The sequence below is a fragment of the Acanthochromis polyacanthus genome, chromosome 22 (assembly GCF_021347895.1).
Source record: "Acanthochromis polyacanthus isolate Apoly-LR-REF ecotype Palm Island chromosome 22, KAUST_Apoly_ChrSc, whole genome shotgun sequence".
In the NCBI taxonomy this organism is placed as follows: Eukaryota; Metazoa; Chordata; class Actinopteri; family Pomacentridae; genus Acanthochromis; species Acanthochromis polyacanthus.
This window is the reverse complement of record NC_067134.1, coordinates 29,497,856-29,521,071: the sequence shown is the minus strand read 5'-3', so window position 1 is coordinate 29,521,071 and position 23,216 is coordinate 29,497,856. Positions and strand designations below refer to the sequence as shown.

At 42.6% G+C, this 23,216-nt stretch overlaps 3 protein-coding genes across 13 annotated transcripts in view; all 3 read left to right on the top strand.

The window, feature by feature from the left end:
• The window catches only part of LOC127531872 (growth hormone receptor-like), a 39,260-nt gene extending 33,923 nt beyond the window's left edge, over positions 1 to 5,337 (top strand). For both annotated transcript variants that reach the window (XM_051942130.1, XM_051942132.1), the window contains one exon: positions 384 to 5,337. In XM_051942130.1, the coding sequence (XP_051798090.1) occupies positions 384 to 1,037 (654 nt within the window). In that variant the 3' untranslated portion in view covers positions 1,038 to 5,337. The remainder of the gene's footprint in view (positions 1 to 383) is intronic.
• Positions 1 to 23,216, top strand: part of LOC110970971 (uncharacterized) — a 162,413-nt gene that overhangs the window by 53,869 nt on the left and 85,328 nt on the right. The gene's annotated exons all lie outside the window — the stretch shown is intronic.
• LOC127531878 (serine/threonine/tyrosine-interacting-like protein 2) lies at positions 10,064 to 22,034 on the top strand. Its single transcript, XM_051942138.1, has 5 exons — positions 10,064 to 10,218; positions 12,087 to 12,205; positions 13,470 to 13,701; positions 15,258 to 15,475; positions 18,904 to 22,034. Exons 1-5 carry the CDS (start codon positions 10,100 to 10,102, stop codon positions 21,672 to 21,674), a joined length of 3,459 nt encoding a protein of 1,152 aa, XP_051798098.1. The 5' UTR covers positions 10,064 to 10,099; the 3' UTR covers positions 21,675 to 22,034.

Here is a 23,216-nt window from a genome sequence, read left to right as displayed (position 1 = left end):
TCTTTTTTTCCCCCACTTTCCTCCCTCCTTGTCATTCGTCGTCCTCCTGTTCTCCTTTACTTTCTCTACTGCTTTTACTTCTCTTTGCCTTTTGCTCGCTCTCTTGCTTCATTTTTCTATTTCTTACCTTCATTTTTTTGCTTGTCTCCTCTTTCATCGCTCTTTTGTTCATCATTCTCTCCTTCCTTCACTCCTCCCTTCTTTCTTGCCCCTTTGCTCTCCCTGCCTTCTTTCTTCTTCTTTTGTTCCTTTTCTTCCTCAAACATCTTTCGACTTCTTTTTTCTCCTTTAATTCGCTCCACGTTTCCTCTATCATCTCTCTTGTTTTTATTCCTTGTCGTTCCTCCTCCCCTCTTTTCTGTCCCTCTCACCTCCATCCTCAGAAGGGGAACTTGGATGAAATCAACCGTCACTTCAGTAGCTTCCACAGCTACAAATCTCCCAGGTACTATGAGGAAGTCTGGGAACAGGTGAGCGCCGACAACGCCTATTTCACCTCAGTGAAGGACTATGGCGTCCGGAGCGACTCCACAGATAAGCAGAAAGAAACTTTTATGGTTCCTTCCAACCCGATGCCGGTGAACGCCCACCATCAGCTCACAACCCGGAACCCGGGGGTGTACATGTCGCCCTACTGCTCCATGCCTCCTCAAGCCTTCGCCCCGCCGCTGGACGTGCCTTCCCCGTGGCCGAGGTCGGAGATCGTGTCACTGCCGGGGACGGACAACAGCGTGGCCATCCCCGCCTCCAGCCCGGCTGCTTTCACCACCAACCACGCCCCGCAGGATTTCTACACCTGCGTCCAGCTCATGAATGAAAGCGGCGAGGTGCATTTGGTGCCCTGCTTGCCGCCGGCGTACTGCCAGGAGTTCCCGCCTCTCCAGAGGGACGGTTTAGATGCTGCAGAGAAGGATGAGAAGAGGAAAAAGGTGACTGACTACCAAACCAGGAAGAATATGATGAAAGATGGCGCTGATGCTGAGAGGAGTGAAGCAGCGGAGCCTCTGCTACCTGCTGCCGTCGACAACAAGGGTTGAATGACAAGAACTAACAATACAAAACGTACTGAAACATGGAGACTGGTACCATGTTCTGCTGGTTTAACTCAAAACCTCTGTACTGTTCTGTTCCACACCATCAATACTTTTGAGAGGAACTTTAAAACAGCAATGGATCTGCAGGACATCAGCCTCAGAACAGTCTTTTAAAGCTTGTGGACATCCCAAACTTGCAGTTGTGCAATAACAGCAAGTTTTCATTCCAAAACTTCCTCTGGACCTCAACTCCTTTCTGTCTTTAGTATCTCTGGTCACCATTTGGGAGCAGATGCACTGTAAGGGACCAAGCCTGATGTTGTTAAAGATGGATTTTTATTTGGAAAATCCACGTGCTGGAGCTATTTTTAGACAAATCAAAAGCTAGGAGCAAATTTACAAACTAAACTGGTACAAACTGGCACTAGAGTTGAACGGTGTAATATCTGGGATTTATGGTTAATGAAGGCCATCAAACTTGAAAAAATTGCAAAGTTGCCTCATTCAGCTTTGACTAAATCAGTTTCCACAAGTGGCGCCTCTCAGATTGTCTCCACAAAGCTCCCTGTTCACAGTCTTTCTCAGGAAAAAGAAAAGTGCAATGCCATTTTAGGTCGAGAACTTCTGTTGTTTCAGGTCCACATGACAAAGATTCAGTCATTCAGATGCTGTTCTTGGTAGTTTCACATGAGACAATAAGTCTCTTCTTGAACAAAGTAGCTGTGGCTTAAATGTGCTAGAATAACAAACATTAATATCACCACATCCCACCTAACTTCCACAAGATTTCCATTTTCTGGATGAAGACTTACTCCATTATTATACATATAGTGGCACTGACGCGCCGACTCATTGAGGGATAGTTGATTGTCCTGAACATGAGTGGAATGTTAGTCTGCATATGAAGATGCTCTGAATCTGTCTCATCTTTCTCTGGTGTATTTTCAATCCAGTAGATTTATTCCAAAAACTCAAGGAATCGAACAAAAGTAACTCCACTCCCTCAGGATCATGAGCTTCGACTTTAAGTTCAGCTGTAAATTTCTGTGGATGTCTTGTAGTTCTGCTCAGGAGGTTGGACAAACTTCTACCACTGTTCTGACATTCCTGCGTTAACTGAACGTCTCTTCATTTGAAAAAGAAAATACAGAGTTTTATTCTCGATAAATAAAAAGACAGCACTGACTGTTGGGGATTACTCAAGAAGTTTGAAAATATTTTTGTAACGGATCATTTTTGTCTTGAGCAACACTATTACAAAACTATTTTATATGTTTGACAATACTGATAGACCAACCTCAGGTACTATTTTGGAATTCAGAGAAAAATTCTGAAATCCTTAGTTTATGATCCGGAAGACAAACATAAGTTAGCTTTAAAGTTTTAGTTTAGTCCCTCTCAGGTCTAAGTAGTCGACAGAAGAACGATTCTTCACTGAAGTGATCTGTCCATTAGCTCCTGGCTGGTCTTCGGTACAGGATGATTTCACTTTCTGTGGATAAATCTTTTCTTTAGAACTATTTTCTGCCACGTTTTCAGCTGCAGGTCGTGGTGGCAGCTAGAATAAGAAGGCTCAGAAAGATCCGTGCCTCATCCTTCAGACAGATGGGATGAATAATCCTCAGACTCTCAGGGTCTGTCCAGATCTTCATCAAGTTGGAGGCATCTGGATCATTGAATCTCTCCTGTCCAAACTGGCAGTCGAGGAAGATTAGGTTTGTTTTTCACAACACTGCACATGAAGCAGTTTTTAGGTTGACTAATTATGTTGCAAACCTGTTCTAGATGCATAGTTGGTGAGCCGAGTTCAACAGATTTAGAGGTTCTCAAAAGAGACCATCGTCCTTCGTCTTAGCTCCCTACTGCTCTCCCTGTTTGCATAAACCATTGAATACAAAACCATGAGGTAGAATCCAGAAGAACACGTTATTAGATTCTTCATTTTTAAGTTTAATTCTATCGTAGTGGCCCTGAACACCTGCTGTTGGTTCGACTTGGAGATTATTTTTCTGACTGGTTAAACTTGGAGACAATAGCAAGATTGGAGCAGAAGTGGAATCGTGTCCAAGAACAACTATTTTTTTGTCTTTTGGTGGAGTTAACAGAGTCAAACCTGTTGGATTTAACAAGCTGTAAATGATCAAACCACCTGACGCCTGCCTCAAGGTCCTGCATTAAGAAATCCTCCAATGACCGCCGGCTTTTTGTCCGATGTTTGTAGTGGGTTGTCCCTCGTAGGTACGGCCTCAACATTCTTGAACTCCTTTATTTGCGGCATCAACTTGCTTATAGTCTGAAGGGTTATTTCCACCATTTTAAATCCCAAACTTAGACATTCTGATCCCCATATTTGTGTCAGAATGTTCCCATGAAGGCTGCACCTGCTGTGAAACATGTTACCAAGCACCAAATTAAAGCCACCAACACGGATCACTTTGGACTCTTGAGCCTCAGAGAATTGCTGTGGCCACAGTGTTGACATGGTTTCTAGATGGTATTTAATATTTCTACCTTTCGTGTTTTGTTGTCTGACATGCAACTCAAACTGTGTCTATCAAACCGCTCAGTGGTGGGTTAAGGTGCTAATCTGGGCACAGCGAAAAGCAATATTTCCCCCGATGAGCCTGTCAGAACTGGACCGGGACCGTAAAACACGAGTCATGATGGAAACACCTCCATCACCTGTGATTCTTTGAACTCAGCCAGCGTTGATGATGTGCCGTCGCTTTTTCTCTCCTCGATGTTGCAGTTAGGCGTCGTGCTGTCGTCTCTTTTTGTGCCTGTACGTGCCTTTTTTCACAGAGCAGTGTTTGCTTGCTTTTCCTCTGTTGTGTTGAAATCTCAGCAGCCAACGTGCCACTCTTCCACATGGTTCACAGACGAAATACGCACTTGTGTTGTGTTGAGCATGTATAGAGACCGCTCACTTTTTATTGTCACTAGTCAAGGTTTCATTGAAGCACTGAGCTGTGGGACTTCATTCCTGTCAGACAAGCACACTGTGGATTCAATGCAATAAAGAGTAAAAGGCATGGAGAAGTGTGCAGGGTTTGTCATTTTAAACTCAGAATTTAAAATGAGTCGACAGAGAATGTGGAATTGATTGATCAAGAAAGAATCTGTTAGTTTGTTAAAAATCGAGTTGCTAAAAATGTTTTAGTGCCATTCATGTTCAATGGCGACATTAAGTGCCAATTAATGCAGGAAGGTGTGACTGGCAGCACTGAAAAGCAGGAGAGAGCAGTTAAAGGACCACAACAGTTTAATTTAACCTCTAAACTCTAAGCAGTTTCTCTGCAATTTTTGCCTGTTATGTTTTTCTTCACTGCAGTAAGAAAACACAACTAACATTAGACGTAGAGAGACCTCTGCAGTGTGACACAGTTAGAATGCATTAATTATAAAAAGAAAAATGGTTCAAAAGGCTTGAATTTGTTTGTTTTACAGATTAAAAAAGAAAACTCTACAGCAAATGTGCAATGCTAACATGATGCATTAGGTGAAGAACAGCGGGTTAAAATAAACCGGTGTCGTCCTTTAGAGCAGCTGAGCCATAAATTAACTTTAAGTTATTCTATATAAGTGGATAATGTATGAATAAATGAAGAGTTCAGGAAAAATGCTGAGGACAAATTTAATGTATTTTCCTGTTTTGTGATGAACTGAATTCTTGTGATCTTTGAAAGTTGATTTCAGATTGAAGTATTTTAACGTTTGTCTGCTCAGTTAAAGAGGGTTTGATTAGAAAGTGCTACACTACTTCTGCAGATGAGTTCAGAACTTGTGATTATATGCAAGTATTTTTAACAGTTCCACTTACCTCACAACTTATCCTCAACCATGTAGCATTAGCATAGCGCTACACTACACTGTCCTGATTTTTAGCTTGTGTCTAAATGTGCCCTTCTGTTAAGTTACAGCTAATGTGCTAAAAGCTAAAAAGAAAAATATATTTTTATTGACAAACTGTTCTAGATAAAATGGTGTACTAGCATAGGTAACATGCTTTATTTAAGCTAAGCTAATCTGTGGTTAGCCACATGTCACACGCTAGCTAGCTACATGTTTGTTTGTACGTCCCAGTTCAAGTCTGCTAGAAAATATTGGTTAAATATCTTCTAAAAACTCCTGTGACTGAGACGAAATGTGTTTTCTGGCACTTCTATATGCACAATTTTTTTTCTTTTAAAATTCGTATTTGTTATTTCTCTGTAGTTTATTCACTGAAGAATTGTGTTGCTAAAGATTTGTTGTCCGCTCAAAGCACTTTCCTGTTCCAGGAAATAAAGTTCATTCATCTTCACCTCGTCATGCGCTCGTTTGTAGCTCAAACACACAGTTACTAACGGAGGAGAATCACATGAAACCGGCACACGTCTCCGACTTTAATCTGACTGAATAAACATGTGGCAGTAGATGAAAATGGTCTCTGAGCACCAGAAAGGAAGAGGAGAAGGTTTTGTGTTTTCTGCCCTGAGCATTTAATGTCAGTAGTTAAAGTTCACAGCAGATCTGGTGAGTCTTGTGGTAGGAATAATGACCTCATAATGTGTGTGTTGTGTGACCGTGTGACTTAAATTAGCCGTGTTCTCCACAGGTTATAAATAGTGCAGATGATTGTCAGCTGAGTGCAGATAAACACACACAGCCTTCAGCCTCAGAACACGGCGATAAGATCAGCCGGAAAAACGCTGCGACTATAAAACCAGGATCAGCTGCTTCTGTTTGGCTCGTAAACGGCATGACAACTTTGGCATTTTACAGACAGAAAGAAGGAAAGAAATGAGGGAAAGAGAAGGGAAGGATGGAATAATTAAGAAAGATGAGATTAATGGAAGAGAACTTTCTTCTGTCTCATAAATATTCACTCCTGGATTTGTAGAATAGACGAACAGGAAGTCCATCTGTGTCTCAGCTTCTTTTCTGAGAACAGAACAAATCCTGCGACATGAGGAGGATTCAGAAAGCAGTGGTGGTGTTTATTGATTTCCTTTTTAAACCTTTATTACACACTCTTCTGATTTGTCAAATTAGAAAAGTGAGGAAAGCACCTGATATATCTGAAGTACTCGTCTGAAGGAAGGAAAGAAAGGATAAAGACAAATAAGGAGGTGAATGAGGAAGGAAAGGAAATAAAGAAGGAAACAAATTAAGAAGGATGAAGAAAATTAGAAAAGAAGGAAGAACAAAAGATTGAAAGAAGGGAGGGAAGGCAGAAGGAAGGATGGAACTGAAGGTGGAAGGAAAGAAAATATGAAGCAAGGAAACATGAAAGGAAGAATAACAAAGGAAGGAACTAAAAAAGGAAGCAAGAAACTCAAGAGAGAAGTAAAGAAGGAAGGAGTAACAAGCAAGGAATAAAGGAAAGATTGAAGGAAGAAAAGAAAAAGGGAACATGAAAAAGACAGGAAGTAGGAATGAACTGAAGAAGGAAATGAAGGAAGCAAGGAAAGAAAGGAAAGAAAAGGAAGAAAAATATAGAAGGGAGGAAAAAAGGAAGGAGCTAAAGAAGGAAGCAAAGAAAGAAAAGGAGGTAGAAAAGTAAAGGAAATAAAGAAGAAAGGAAAGAAAGACTGAAGGAAATAAAAAAGATAATTAAGGAAACAAAGAAAGAAAAGGAAGGAAACATGAGAGAAGGGAGGAAGAAACAAAGGCTGGACACAGTTTGAACTCCTGGATGTACAGAATCCTGATAAACAAACATGACTCCTCCTCCAGCTGAAGTACTCGAGTAAAAGTACTCAGTTACTTGTGTGTGGTGTCGGGTGTCTGTGGGAGGACCGCTCTAACTTTAGGAGGTCTGTCAGTCCACCACCAGCGGCTTCAGAGGAGCACACTTCAGGTAAGAACACACACTGACGCACACACCGACACACACCAACACACACACACACACACACACACACACAGGTAGGAGTGTGTTCTGTGACACGGCAGCATGTTTTGTGTTTCTACAGTTTTCACACGTCTGATTAGAGCCACTGTTGTTAAAAACTCAGAGCTGTGAGGTCTGTCAGGCCTGTAGGCCGAGGCAGCTGTCGCCTTAAAATAGACCGCTGGGGGGGGGGCCTCACACACACTAACACACACTGATACACACAAGACACACTGCACACACTAACACACACATTAATACACATTAATAAACATATTAATACACACAATACATACACACACTCTACACACACATTAATACAAACACATTATCACTCGTGTTCATGTCAGCCCCAGTGTTTGAATCGACCAGTGGATAGAAGGACCAGTAGATAGAAGGACCAGCAGATAGAAGGACCAGCAGATAGACGGACCAGCAGATAGACGGCCCAGTAGATAGACGGACCAGCAGATAGACGGACCAGCAGATAGACGGACCAGCAGATAGACGGACCAGTAGATAGACGGACCAGCAGATAGACGGACCAGCAGATAGACGGCCCAGCAGATAGACGGACCAGCAGATAGACGGACCAGCAGATAGAAGGACCAGTAGGTAGACGGACCAGCAGATAGAAGGACCAGCAGGTAGAAGGACCAGCAGGTAGAAGGACCAGCAGGTAGAAGGACCAGCAGGTAGAAGGACCAGCAGGTAGAAGGACCAGCAGGTAGATGGACCAGCAGGTAGACGGACCAGCAGGTAGAAGGACCAGCAGGTAGAAGGACCAGCAGGTAGACGGGCCAGTAGATAGAAGGACCAGTAGATAGACGGACCAGCAGGTAGACGGACCAGCAGGTAGAAGGACCAGCAGGTAGAAGGACCAGCAGGTAGACGGGCCAGTAGATAGAAGGACCAGTAGATAGAAGGACCAGCAGATAGAAGGACCAGCAGATAGAAGGACCAGCAGGTAGACGGACCAGCAGGTAGACGGACCAGCAGGTAGAAGGGCCAGCAGGTAGACGGGCCAGCAGGTAGAAGGACCAGCAGATAGACGGACCAGCAGATAGACGGACCAGCAGATAGACGGACCAGCAGATAGAAGGACCAGCAGGTAGAAGGACCAGCAGGTAGACGGGCCAGCAGGTAGACGGGCCAGCAGGTAGACGGGCCAGCAGGTAGACGGGCCAGCAGGTAGACGGACCAGCAGGTAGACGGACCAGTAGATGGAAGGACCAGTAGACAGACAGACCATTACCTGTGTGGTCAAACTTCATCAGATTAATCTTTATGAGGCTCAAAGTTAAAAACAGAACATGACCTGGAAAACTTCATTCGACCCTCTGGCTGATTTTAAGATCATGATGCTGATCTTGTAATTTAACTATCCGTGTCTTGAAGCACGTTTCCCTGAATCAAATTATTTGGGTTTGAAGTTCTGTTAGTTAGCCTGTAGCTGGGCTTTCTGTCTTTTCTCTGTTAGGATTTATAATGTGGTGAAATATGTTCATGTACTGTGAGTTTTACTTTCAGAAAACAAGAAAAGTGTCTAAATTATTTTGTTTTTTAAATCCAGACACAGATCTAATGTCTAACTATGAGTTTAAACAGTGTTATGGTAGAAGGGAAATTCAAATATTCATTTTAATATTGGACAGCTTTGACCCTGCTAGGCTAGGCTAGGCTAGGCTAGGCTAGTTAGCTTTCAGGACTTGATCTGTTTATCTGTTTTCTTAGTCTCTCTAAACTCTCTTGTGATTTAATAATTACATTTAGTCTCTTTTGTGTGGTAAAATAAATAAATCTCACAGCATGTTCATCAAATTCAAGTGCTTAAGTTACAGGAAACACCAGATTAGCTTTAGCTCACAGCTAGCTTTAACCTGCAGGCCTGTAAGTGTGGTGAGGATAATTCTGTATTTTATTTTCTCCACTACCGTTTTGGCTATAAGTTTCTTTAAGTTTAAGACTTTAGCAGAAAGAATATAGACATTATTAAAGATTAAAATGTTTTTCAAGCATTTTGACATCTTTTACACTTTATGGTTAATACTTTGGCATTTTCACCAAATTGTTTCCTTCTAATGTAGTATTTTGAAAGTTTGCTCTTGGTACTTTAATTAGCCTCTATTTTTATACAATTTTCTATAAAGAATTATTATTGAATCACAATATTTTTATGGCGAGATGAGTTAACTTGAGGATATGTGGGCTGTTCACTGCGGTTCTCCTTCCATGGAGTGAACCATTCCCAGCATTGCTGAGGTTCTATTTCTGTGGTGAAAATCCCAGATAAATTCGCAATTAATGGATTCTGAAGCCCAGTATAATGTCATGAGCCTGGATGCTTTGGGGCAGCTGGTTGATTAGACATTATCAGGAAACAGATGGTGTTCATTAGTTTCAAAGTTTAACTCAGACAGAGCATGTTAGCATGTAGCTCCAAGCAGCACTGTGCTCGAGAACAGATTCACTGCAGATTATTGATCAGTCACACATGTTTTATTCTTCAGGAATAAAACACTGATGCAGCCTTAAAGTCTCAGCTTTAATTTGAGCAGATTTCCATCAGTTTAGACAGAACTGTGTGTGAGAAAATGGTTCAAAAATAGCAGACAGGACAGAATTTTCTGGTCGTATTTGTCTTTCTTAAATATTTATGAGGATAAAGTCAATATTTTTGTGTGTTCTGACACTTTCTAACCCTCAAATACGTCATTTTCTACATTATAATCATTTTTATGCAACAATTTATGGTGGAAATGCCGTCATTTATGTAAAAAAATAAAAATAGAAGCTCTGGCATCAGGTGACACTATGAGATATCTGGAAGATAATCAGGTTTTCCATAATAGATATTCATATTCTGAGAGTTAAAAAGACCCGGTGCTGGAGATAAAGGAATTGCATGTCTTCTGATTCTTTTATGTCTTCATTGTTGGAGGAATTCTTTGATGAATATTTAGTTGAATTTTGCCACGTTTGCGTTTTTCAAACTGAAATATTGAGAGTGGTTTTGTTTCAAAGAATCACATCAGCACCGGCAGTATTTTAATAAACTACTGTAATGTACAGACTGTAAATACTCAACATGTAGTGTTTTTATTTTCAAATAATTTTACAGAATAATTTACCATTTACCATTTTTATTTTCAGTCTCAGCATCAGGAAGAGAGGTGGGATCTTGGTTGCCATGGCGTCAGCCAATGAGAGCGGGGAGCTGGGCGATCAGACGGTACCTGATGAAGGCGAGGAGGAGGAGAGGAGCGTCCGAGGAGTCCAGGCTCATTACCTCCGCTGTCCCTCGCCCAGGTAGATCCTGTTCATTTTAGATTCATTTCAAGCTTCAACTGACGTCACACAGAGCAGCCATCAGTCTAGAAAAATCTTAGTTATTTAGCGTTTTAAAAGTGGCCAGATGTGACATTTCCTGCTATTTCTTAGTTAAAATATGCTCCAAGAACGTATTTATTTTCCCTCAGAGAAGAGATGTTTAATCTCAGGGGACTTCCTGGAAAAATAAAGGTTAGATAAAATATTTATTAATTAAAATTTTAACTGTTTATAAGTTACTGAGAGACTAAACCCACTGAAGATACTTTTCATAATAAAAACATCTGCAGTGTTTTTTAGTTTTCATTCACAGTTTGTCTCATTTCTGCAGGCGGATCTTTACAAAGCTCTTTTTAAAGCTTCTCAGCTTCTAACGTCTACAACACAGAACCTTTAACAGTTTAAATTGAAGAAGACACTTGTGCTGTTAAATAAATCTGAATTTATTCATCAGTGCAATCCATAAGAACTGCAGTCACGTTTCAGGTTTTTGTTTTGTTCCAAGATTCAAATTTGGATGATAAAAGTCTGTAAATTTGGCATTTTCTTGTTAAGCTTGTTAGCCTAGCCGCGCTAGACAACCCATGGCAACGAATTTAATTCTCTACCAGGGTGGGTCTAGTTACCCTCCATAAGGCTCGAGGCTGGATTCTCCTAAAACTGGCCGGACCAATCACCATGAAGTGTAGAGTCAGAAGGCGGGCGTAACTAAGTGACGACAGAGGCGCGACGATTCTGACAGAAACAACCGGAAACAATAAACAGTTATCTTTGGACTCGGCTTTGGCCACAGCCCTTAAAGATTTGAAGCTAAAATTCAACTTGAAAGATAAACAAAGGACGGCACTGAAGTGTTTCATTGAGAAGAAAGACGTATTTGGACTTATGCCGACGGGATATGGCAAATCCTTAATATACCAGTTGGCTCCGCTGGTTGGGAAGCTAATGGGACTTTGCCACAATCCGCCGGTGCTCTAGGAACTACGTCAGCCTATTCGTTGCACTGATTGGTTGTATACCTACCCAATTGCTGCAGAGTGATTTGATAGACAACCTTTTAGCCCGCCTCCCTCCCTGTCGAGCGTTCCTAGACCCTTGTGCCTTCAGAACATGGGTCTAGCATGGCTAGGCTATAAGCTTGTTTCATCTGTAAATAAATTATGGATGCTGGTGGCGACACAGCAGGGGGCGCTGCAGAGGTCAGACACCAGCTCTGAATGCTGCATAATGAGGAGTTATTAGAGCATCTAATAAATAACTGGAAACAGAAAGATTGTATGTGTTTGTGCCCCGTTTAGCATAAACTGAAATATTCTGTTCTGTGAAGCAAATCAATGTAAAACATGTAAATATTTCCTCTTTCTGATGTGGAAAACTTAGACTTTGCAGTCACTGTGGGAATACTGAAGCTCTTTTCTTATTATATTTTCATCATTAGTCAAGAAATGGCTCAAATTCAATCAGATATTTGTTCAAATAAACTTAATTTGTCTTGGAATAAAACAGAAGAGTCCAAACAGAAGAAGAAACTTTCATTTTAGATTTCTAGATTAAATCAAACCATGTAAGTGTAGATCCTGAGGCTGCTTCAGAGGAATAATCAGCAGACACAGGAACAGAAAAGGGCTTTCATCTCTAGAAAGGTCACAGCTCAATGTGATTAAAGCAGAGATGTCATTTTACACAGAAAAGGGAGAAAATCATTTCACACATTTACACTTTTTAAGGCTACGCTATTTTAAAGAATCTGTCTTCTTAGTGCTTGTTGTGTTCTGCTTTTATTCTTCATGTTCACATGACGCCAATACAGATCACAGTCAGAGATTCTTCTTCTCTGCTCCTCACAGCTTCTCCATGGCGTCAGAGTCCAGGTTCTCCAGGATCTCTGGGTCCGACGCCGCCAGCATCTTCATGGAGCCCATCCACCTCTCCTCCGCCATCGCTGCCAAGAAGATCATCAACGAGGGTGAGACGAAACCAAGAAGTTCTAGTCTAATGGTTCTGTTCCCTGCTAGTCTAACTGTACTGTTCCTTCTTCTTCTTCTTCTTCATGGTCGTTCTGCTTCCATATAGGTGCAGGACTTTATATTGTAGTGAAAAATGAACCCCCAAGGAGGGAAAATATGACAGGAGCAAAACAAAACGACGACTTTCTAATCCTCCTCTCACCTCAGACTACAGTTTCTGCCGTGAATATAAAAGATACGAGTTCTCAGTGTTCAACAGAGTCGTCTCCAGTCAGTCTGTCCTTGAGATCTACGGAGTTTTACTGATTAGTAAAAACCTATCGAGTCATTTTCTCTGTTCTGCTCCATCATTTAAGAAGCAGGAAACAGACTTAACCTCATTCAAACGCAGCGTGTGGAATAATGGGGAAGTCTAATCTGGTCAAACACTCTTCAATTACAGCACATCCATGTTTCCTCCTTCAGCTGGTTAGAGGACGGACAGGCGGAGGCGGAGGAGATGATTGAGGAAATGAGTCGATGTGAATCTTCTCAGAGCAACTCCTGACTCCGATGTGTCTCTGAAATTACAGCACATTAGTCCAACGATGCGTGTTTCATGATCAGGAGGACGACGAGTGCAGCTGCATTCATGAGCCGAATACTGTCAGAGGAGTGTTTTAGCAGCTGTATTACTTCAATAAGTATCTCTAAATCAGCCGAATCAGCAACACTGCAGGTTTTAGCCACAATGTTTACATTAGCCAGGTTTAGATTGAGTCACACTGTTGGGTTTGAGCCTTAGTACGTGTTATCGTCAACTAAAGCAGCATTTTATGTATTTTCTGTGATGTTTAATAATATATAACTTACTCAGGTGAACTACAGAGTCTGACTGCACTGTTTGCTCTTGTTAAGTTGCTTTTATGACATAAATGATCTTTTTTACTGGTTGGTGCTTAAACGTGCTGCATAATAATGTCGTCAGTCATTTGTTGTATCACGATTTTAGGCTGAAATTGGGCAAATTTTCACAACAAAACTGGACCTTTTGAAAACCCACCGGTAGGTTTTGGGCTTCAGAAGTTCGTCCTCTCATCTATGAAAGTCAGAATGATTGACTGAACACTGCACTGGAGTTAACTCTCAGCCCAAACTTCTGGTTTTCGTCCAGATGTGGTCCACAGCTGGTTCATATGGTTCTGTCTGTCATTTCATTCTTGATAAATTACCAAAAGTGCAACAGCTAAATCCTGACCAACTGTGGCGGTGTTCCGTCCTCAGAGCTGCCTCCTCGAGGTGTTCGCACCGAGTCCGTCCCAGAGTCCATGCTGGAGACGGCCGAGCAGCTGATGGTGGAGGATCTTTACAACCGAGTGCGGGACATGATCGACGACCGCAGCCCCTACAACACCCCCTGTGTGCTGGACATCCAGAGGGCCATGGTGCAGGACCGCCTGGAGGCTCCCATCAACCCCGTGGACGAGGTGTGGCCCAACATCTACATCGCCGAGAAGTGAGTCTGAGAGGCTGGAGTGAAAAGAAAGCCTTGAATCGTTTTTATTTGAAGTCGTTTGTGGTGTTTTTACAAGTCTGGATTCAGTCTTTTTACCTGAAAACTAATAAAAACATAAATTAGTATAAATTAGTTAGATGCTGGGATTTTCTTCCTATCTGAGCAACACCACCAGACTTTTTAGAAATCAGTTTAATTTAAATCTCATAATTATCTCCCCAAAATAAAAGCCTAACCTCAGCCTAAGCTAAACCCTAACCGTTAGAGTTAGTAGGGTCAGGAGGGTTAGTAGGGTCAGTAGGGTCAGTAGGGTCAGCAGGGTCAGGAGGGTCAGTAGGGTCAGTAGGGTCAGTAGGGTCAGCAGGGTCAGGAGGGTCAGTAGGGTCAGTAGGGTCAGTAGGGTCAGTAGGGTCAGTAGGGTTAGTAGGGTCAGTAGGGTCAGTAGGGTCAGCAGGGTCAGTAGGGTTAGTAGGGTCAGCAGTATCAGTAGGGTCAGTAGGGTTAGTAGGGTCAGTAGGGTTAGTAGGGTCAGTAGGGTTAGTAGGGTCAGTAGGGTTAGTAGGGTCAGTAGTATCAGTAGGGTTAGTAGGGTCAGCAGGGTCAGTAGGGTTAGTAGGGTCAGCAGTATCAGTAGGGTTAGTAGGGTCAGTAGGGTCAGTAGTATCAGTAGGGTCAGTAGGGTCAGCAGGGTCAGTAGGGTTAGTAGGGTCAGCAGTATCAGTAGGGTTAGTAGGGTCAGTAGGGTCAGTAGGGTTAGTAGGGTCAGTAGGGTCAGTAGGGTCAGCAGGGTCAGTAGGGTTAGTAGGGTCAGCAGTATCAGTAGGGTTAGTAGGGTCAGTAGGGTCAGTAGGGTCAGCAGGGTCAGTAGGGTTAGTAGGGTCAGTAGTATCAGTAGGGTTAGTAGGGTCAGTAGGGTTAGTAGGGTCAGTAGTATCAGTAGGGTTAGTAGGGTCAGTAGGGTCAGTAGGGTCAGCAGGGTCAGTAGGGTTAGTAGGGTCAGTAGTATCAGTAGGGTTAGTAGGGTCAGTAGGGTCAGTAGGGTTAGTAGGGTCAGTAGGGTTAGTAGGGTTAGGGTTGACATGACTTTTAGCCCTAACCAATCCTCTAGTTTGGGCTGATCCATTTGATCGTCCAGAACGGGGTTTGTCCATGGCACTACCTGTTTCTTTAAGCTTTTTAACCACCTTGACCACCGTGGAAAAGCTAAGTGGAATCCTGCTTGGATGACCACATTAAATTCATCTGTTATCTTTCCATACGTTCATCCTTCATGTTCACTGAGAAGCACCAGTTCAACTCTTTCTTCTTTCCCCACAGACATTTAATCTGTGGAGGCAAAGAGCAAAGTTAATGAGACTTTAGGGACACCCTGTAGATGTATATGTTTTATAAGAGGAAAATGTTTGTTGATTACCGTGGCAGCACTTTATAAATACCGTGTAGAATGGACAGTCTAGCTACAGTTTCTAGCAGTAAAACCTAATCATCTTCTGTCGGTTTCTGTAGTTAATTATGAAGTCATTTTAGATTAAATGTGATGTGCTTTTCCGTCCCAGGTCTGTTGCGGTTAATAAGGCCCGTCTGAAGAGAATGGGCATCACACACATCCTGAACACGGCTCACGGCACCGGAGTCTACACCAGCCAGTCCTTCTACGCCGGCATGAACATCCAGTACATGGGCATCGAGCTGGACGACTTCCCCGACGCCGACATCTCCACACACTTCAGACCCACCGCCGAGTTCCTGGACGAGGCTCTGCTGACTCACAAAGGTGAGAGGAAGCTTCTGTAGTCCGTCCTGTAGAGCATCCGAAGGCGTGTTCAAACCGCAGCCTGTCAGCACTCATTCATTCTAACTGTGTGGTTTTATTTCACAGAAAGACGAAAGAAGTGTTTGATTTCACTGAAAACATCAATTTTAAAATTCTCCTCAAAATCTCCTTTTAAATACCCGACTGTGCAAAAGTTTGGGTTCACCCAGGCACTTTTATCCATGTGCTAACTTAACTGCACAAGGGTTTTCTAACCATCAATGAGCCTTTCAGCACCATTAGCTAACACAATGTAGCATTAGAACACAGGAGTGATGGTTGCTGGAAATGTTCCTCTGAACCCCTATGGAGATATTCCATTAAACATTTCCAGCTAGAATAGTCATTTAGCACATTAACAATGTCTACACTGGATTTATCACTCATTTAATGCTATCTTCATTGAAAAAAAAAGCTTTTCTTTCAACATTAAGGGCATTTCTAAGTGATCTCAGACTTTAGAACAGTAGTGTGCATTTTATTGCCAGAGATCAAAACATTTCCAGCTGTTTACAACGATTTATTGTCAAGTTTAGCGATAAAAGTACAAAATATTTAGCTTTAACAATAAATGAGGAGTGTACAAACCTGAACAAAGACAAACAACAACAACAAAACAACGTTAATATGATTGAATCATTTATATAAATAATAAACATTCCAAGTTTATCCAAGTTTCCAAAAATAGATCAAAGAATAAAGAAAATGTCAAACTCTCAGTCCAGACCTTTGTATCAGAACTTCTTTCCTTTTAACTCTACCCAGCAGTAAAACACTTCTCTGCACAGGTTAGCAATGCTGTCAGACTGAAACAGAAACACTTCTGTTGCTTCCTTCTGCACTGTTATTCCAGTAGGACCATAAATGAAGGACATAAATTATAATGGAGCACACATCAGTTGTTATATTGATATTTCATGTGAGTACAAAAGCAGTTCAGTTCCTCCTCCTCATTTGTTTGCATTAGATCCACATTCTTCACATCTTTATTGTTTAGGGAGCCAGAAGCAGCTTTGAAATGTTCTTCTTCTGTTTTCCTGCATCTTCACGGCTCATGTGGAAAGTTCCTCCATTATTAGTGATTCATTCATGTGTGACGCTGATCCATCAGTCATTCACTTTAACGCAGACACCAGCATCCTGCTGCTGTTGCCAGGCAACTTCAGATCCTTCTGGTCGCTGTTCATCAGAAAATAACGACAGCGCTGAGGAACTTATCCTCAGAGGAACGAGGATTCGTTACAGCGTCACACAGCAGCTGCCACTTTTCATCTGTTTTCTCAGTTTTTATAACAAATTTAATGAGAAATAAAAGGAGATCTGATCACTAGAAAGATGCAGTTTTGTTTTAAAATGGAAAAATCTAAACCCTCACAGATGTAATTCTGCACCCTGACAGGAAAAACTGAATTATTAAAGCTAGTAAGAATATGAATTAAAACTTGAGCTGCGTTTATCTGGTCATGACCGCATTTATTCCCTCATAATGACATCTCCTGTGTGTTATTTTTCTCCTGGCCTCTTTATTAAATCATGTTTGTTTTCTTGGCCTTTTTCTCCTCACATCCAGAATCCACAGCAGCTCTGATTTCTCCTGATGTTTTCCAGTTTTATATTTTCCCAAACAGCTTATCTGAAACATCTGTGTTTCTGCGAAGTGTTTTATGGTGAACAGAGTTTGTCTGTGTTCCTGGAAGACGATGATAAAGTCGACTGTGTCTCTGATTCATCACTAATAGACTCCCTGTAGCTGCAGGCCAGTTTCCTCTGTGAGAAGGAAAATATAAAGTAAAACAATGTTTTTAACTGTCGTCTGTTAAACAGTTTGCTGTTATTTCACAGATTTTTACTGTGTTGTTAAATTACATGTTGACAGTAAAACAGCAGATATACAAAATCACATATTTTACTGTATTTAAATCAGCTAAAATATTTATAATTATTCTGCAGATATTTATTATTTGAAATAAAATTATGTGCATTAAGAATTGAAAAATAGTAAAATAAATAAATAACTGTTATTTTTCAGATGTTCCCATTTTTGTTAAACTCCAGATAATATGTTGTAAAAATAACAGCTATTCGTTTCTGAAAATAGGCCAAAACTGCACGTAATTTTTATTCCAAATAATAAATATCTGTAGAATAATCTTTTTTTTTGCTGATTTACACACAGTAAAAATGAGTGATTTTGTGCAATTTTACATTCAAACATCGGAAAAGAATCTCTTATTAATCAAAATAAAAAAATGCAGATTTTTGATGTGAACTTTATGTTTATTTAAAGTGGAACTTCGTTTTTTTTCAACCTGGGGTCTGTTTCCATGTCATTTCATACATGTGAGTGATGGAGAAATGAATTTTCGACATAGCTCCAGTATTTAGCCAGGCAGGCAGCTTAGCAGTTCAGCTAGCAGCTCAGCTAGCAGCTCAGCTAGTGAAAAGTATGGGGCAACTGCCCCCCCCCCCCCCCCCCCGCGTCAAAGTCCGCCCTAACGTGCTTTATTTCCTGGCGATCTCTCTTTGTTGTGGTCTGTATCCAAAGCTCAGGACGCTAGAAAGGAAATCTTGTTCCGAAATCACGCCAAAACCGGTGTCACTTCTCATCTCTAGTATGTTGTGGGACACTCATTGAGACTATTCGAGCCGGTCAGTGAGGGGAAAAAAGCATGTTAGGGCGGACTTTGACGTGGGGGGGCCAGCTGCCCCATACTTTTCGCTAGCTGAGCTGCTAGCTGAGCTGCTAGCTGAGCTGCTAAGCTGCCTGCCTGGCTAAATACTGGAGCTATGTCGAAAATTCATTTCTCCATCACTCACATGTATGAAATGACATGAAAACAGACCCCAGGTTGAAAAAAACCGAAGTTCCCCTTTAAGATTGAAAAATAGTTTAAAAAAACATAGAAAAATGAAAAAATTTTTAGATTTACCCAGTTTTGTTAGATTTCAGATTATATCTCATAAAATTTATAAATATGAATTTACATAAATAGGATAAAATTGCACAGAAGTCTGTAAATTGATTTTTTTTCAATAATTTGTGACCATGAGATCACACCGTTTCATTATCAGCTAAATTAGAACAGATTCCTACAAAATAATGTGAATTAATTTAAAACGTGGAATAATTATTACATCAGTTCAGTCAGTATCTAATGGATGCATCTTTAACTGTGATCACAGCAGAAATAAATAAAAGTTTTTATTTTCACATGAAAGGATGTTTTCTGTTAATTCTTGTCAAACTACAATTAAATGTTGAAAATCAATCAAAGAGGAGAACTTCCAAAGGGAGGTGAAACTTTTTTTAGGTGCATGTATGAAGAAATGTCAGAGATGTGTCTGACGTCTGAGTATCTTGTTGTGATCGCTGCCTCTTCTGCTTCCAGGAAAGGTTCTGGTGGTTTCCATGATGGGCGTGAGTCGCTCCGCCGTCCTGGTGGCGTCCTACCTGATGATCTTCCAGCACATGTCCATCATGGAGGCGCTGACGTCCATGAGGAAGAAACGAGCCATCAACCCCAACGAAGGCTTCCTGAAGCAGCTGCGAGAACTCAACGAGAACCTGATGGAGGAGCGAGACGACGACGACGAAACGCTCAGCCAGTGCTCCGTGATCGACACCCGCACCCGCGCTCGCATCCTTGGCGAAGGTGGAGATGATGATGATGATACGGATAAAGAGGAAGAGCAGAGCATGATCGAGGTGAAAGCTAACTCCATCATGATGGAGGAGGAGGAGGATGGAGAAAGCGTGATGAGCAGCGTTGCCTCATCTGCTGCTGCAGCGCTCAGAAACGGGCCGACTCGAGTTCAGAACGGGTCGGACATTCAGGCCGGTCAGGAGGAGCTGGTTCTGCCTGAGGACAGCGGGGAGGACGGCGACGATGATGACGGTCTGGACAGCATGATCCGCGAGTGGCAGCGGAGAAACGAGAAATACCAGAACGACGAGTGGTGGGAGGCGCAGCTCAACAGCGACATGGAGGACGGGGAGTCTGTCGCAGGAGGTCGTCCAAAGAAGACTAAAGATGTCGACGCCGACATGGAGAGCATCACCAGTGAGGACGTACAAGCTGTGAAAGAGCGTCTGAAGCGTCGAAACAGACGTCCGCCTTCAGACGCGATGTCCACCTCCAGCTGCACGAGTTACTCTGATCTTTGGAAGCAGCGGCTGAGGGAGATCGAGGAACAAGCTGCTGCTCGCTACCGCAAGAAAGAAGAGGATGAAGGCAGTGAGAGCACCGCTACAGAGGGAGAACCGGGAAAGAAGATCGACGATGAGGTGGACAGCATCATCTCCGACTCCAGCTCCATGTACAACTTCTGCCAGAAGAATAAGGAGAAGATGACGCCGTTGGAGCGCTGGCGCGTCAAGCGGATCCAGTTCGGCTGGAACAAGAAAGACCGTGAAGACGGAGAGAAAAGTTCTGTCGCTGACGGAGAGAAAGGTGATGGCGAGGGAGATGCCAAGACGCCGTCCTTCCAAGACGTCAACCTGACGGCGTACCAGGCCTGGAAGCTGAGGCAGCAGAAGCGTCTCGGAGAGGAGAACACGGATGAGATTCTGGAGATGAGTCGAGGGGAGGACTCTGCAACGGTCAAGAGGAGGCAAAGACGTGAAGAGATTCTGGAGCGTGCGAAGAAGACTTTAGAAGAAAGTCAGTCCATGTGTGGCTGGGAGTCTGAGAGCTGCGTTAGCGGAGGAACCATCCCTCTGTCGGCCTTCTGGGCCGGAGCCGGCGTCACCGGGCCGCCGAGCGTCGCCAACGATGACAACATGTCCATGCTCAGCGGGAGGTCCTCTGTCATATCTTCAGTTTCACAACCTCGCAGCACAAGATCCTCACAGTCTGTAGGCCCCATGAATCCTGTTCCTCCAGTTCCTCCCATCCTCCCAGTTCCAACTGTTCAAGGCCCCGGAGGAGAACCGATGGTCAACCTAAGCAGCATCCAGAACTGGATTGCCAATGTCGTGTCTGAGACGATCAAACAGAAGCAGAGTGAGATGAGCCTGCCTCCTCCTTCCCGTGCTGGTTCTGAGCTGAGCTTTGGAGGAGCATCCAGCGTGATCTCAGGCCGAGGTAGAGACGATGACAAGGCGTCCCTGCTGAGTGGAGCCTCCTACTCCAGCGCTCTGTCCCAGGGCCGTGGCAGGACGCCGTCAGTCCTGTCAGCCGGCGGGTCCAGCAGTATCTCAGGTCTCGGCGGTCGAGGATCGGCCCTGGGCTCCACCCTGGGCTCCACCCTGGGCTCCACCCTGGGCTCCAAGAAGAACAAGATCACCACCACTAGCGTGCCCCTCTTCAGCCTCTTCCAGGACCAGGTCAACCTGGGCAAACTGGATGCCATGGACAAGGAGATCAAATCTGAGATGAGGGGCAAGATGGCTACCTACGAAAAGAAGAAGATCCTGGAGGACAACAAGCGCAGCACTCTGTACAAGAAGAAGAAACCCAAGGAGGATGAAGACGAGGAGGAGGAGAGGAAGCAGAAAGAGGAGGAGTTTCTTGAAGAGGCAAAGAAAAAAGAGAAACCCAAGAGGACTTATGGCCTCTCCGGTTGTCTGAATCTGAACCCGGAGCTGGAGAAAGATAAAAACACGAGCATTGACGACTGGCTGCAAAGCGTCCGGCCTCCTCCCAGAAAACCCGCTTCAGGAGCAGAAGTTCTACCTCCAGAGGATCCGTACGATGATCTCGACGCCTCTGCTTCTGAATTTGACTTCTCCAGCCGCAGGGCCTCGTTCGCTGCAGAAGACGATGAGGAAACGACGTACGGCGTCACCTCCAGATACCGGTCAAGGCTTCACGAAGATCTGTCGAGTGAAGACGCCGATTATTCCTGCAATGGTTTCGCTCCGTCCCACAGCTACAGCCGGGCAGGAAGGTCGTACGACGAGGGAATGGAGAGCTACAGCGACTTCTCCACCAGCAGGAAGTTCACTCCTCGATATGGAAGCAGCGATGCAGAAGGCAGCAGCAGGAGCAGGAGGGAGGAAGCTGATGGAGACGACGAGGAGGACGACATCGCCACCTTCATCGCCCAGACCAGGCAGAGGATCAGAGCTCGAGCTGCAGCCGAAGCCGAAGACGACGAAGTCCTCGCTGCTTGGAGGGCGCAGCAGGAAGCCAAGTCACAGAGCAGAGGGGAGTCATAGAAATAAGAGTGTGTGGTGCTGCTGGGTCAAACAAAGCTCTTTCTGAAGAAGTTCAACATGAAATATGATTTGAGGCTCATTGAGAAATGAACGAAGGGCTTGTTGTTCTGCACTGATGTTCTAAAAACACTAAAATAAAACATTTTGTGAGTCATATTCTCACCCATAGCTGAAATATGCACCTTTACCTCCTGATCATGCCTCAAAACTGTAAAAGAATTAATAATCACTATTAATATGCAGAGTTTATCCTTCAACTAAGGTTTTATTTGCACAGTTTTTGAATGTAAAAATAGTTTTCAAGCACATTTAGTGCATATTTTCATAAAAGATGCTGAACAGTGAGAGAATTCTTTCAGATTTGTACCGATGCAAAATTTTATTGTTGTAATAAATTCAGATAAACGGTTGTGGTTTTTGTGATTTAATTTAGTAACATCTCAAACAGCTTTCAGACTAAATTCCAACACATAACTCCCAATGAAGACATAAAAGGAGAAAACTGGACAAGAAATTACTCAAAAAATAAAATATGTTCACAAGTGAGTCACTTAAGTTTTAAATAAATCTAATTTAACACAATATTTTGCATCATATCAGGTTTAAATGCAGTCAGAGGAGGATTTTTATGGAAATGTGAATCAGAATTTGTTTTATTTGAATTCTATTAACCCTCCTATTGTCTTCATTTAAGGACACCAAAAAATATTGTTTCCTTGTGTGAAAAAAATCCAAAAATTCAGTAAAAAAAATTCCCCAAATTTCAGAAAACTTGCAAAACCTTCAGGAAGAAAATTCAAAAAAGTTTTTTTTTTTGAATGTAAAAATTAAAAAAAATTGTAAAAATCTACCAAAAATTCCTAGAAATATCTAAAGTCATTTTATATATATATCAGTAAAACTTCTTATATTTTCTTTAAGAACATTCACACAAAATTGTTTTTTTTGTGAATGTTCTTAAGAACTATTTTTAACATTTCTTTTTTCCACCAAAAAATATTGAAAGATTTCCCAAAAATGTTGGACATGTGGACATCAGATGTTTCACTGCGAAAATACATATTTTCCCACATTTTCAGACTTTATACCGATAAACACAAGCGTTAAATGTGTCTCATTTGTCCAATCAGCTGCTTACGTTCAGTCTCAACACAAAAAGCTGCATTTCTCAGGTTCTGCTGCCACACAGTGGACGCTGAGCGGGATTATTCACAGCGATTATTCCACTTCACTCACATTTCAGGTGTTTTCTAGAGATTTTTGATTATTTATTGTGTTTTCTTTGACAGTAAGCTTTAAATGCAGCTTCCAGGTGTGATTCTGATGACTCGCTGTGACATAACGCTGACTCATGTGATGCTAAAACTCACTCTGCAGCTTATTGTGCAGCTTTACGTGCCGCTGAGGGATAAACCATAGAGGGAATGTTGATCTTCAAGCTGTTTATACAGTCGGAGTCAAAGAAAAGGAAAAGAAAAAGCTCAGCCAGGAGTCTGTACTGCCTTTTGTTATTTATTATCGCACTGTTCTGGATCGTTCATT

Coding starts and splice junctions, on each gene's coding strand:
- LOC127531878 (XM_051942138.1), top strand. CDS start 10,100: ATGGCGTCAGCCAATGAGAGCGGGGAGCTGGGCGATCAGACGGTACCT. Junction 12,206..13,469: donor CAAGAAGATCATCAACGAGG/GTGAGACGAAAC, acceptor TTCCGTCCTCAG/AGCTGCCTCCTCGAGGTGTT. Junction 13,702..15,257: donor AACATCTACATCGCCGAGAA/GTGAGTCTGAGA, acceptor TTTCCGTCCCAG/GTCTGTTGCGGTTAATAAGG.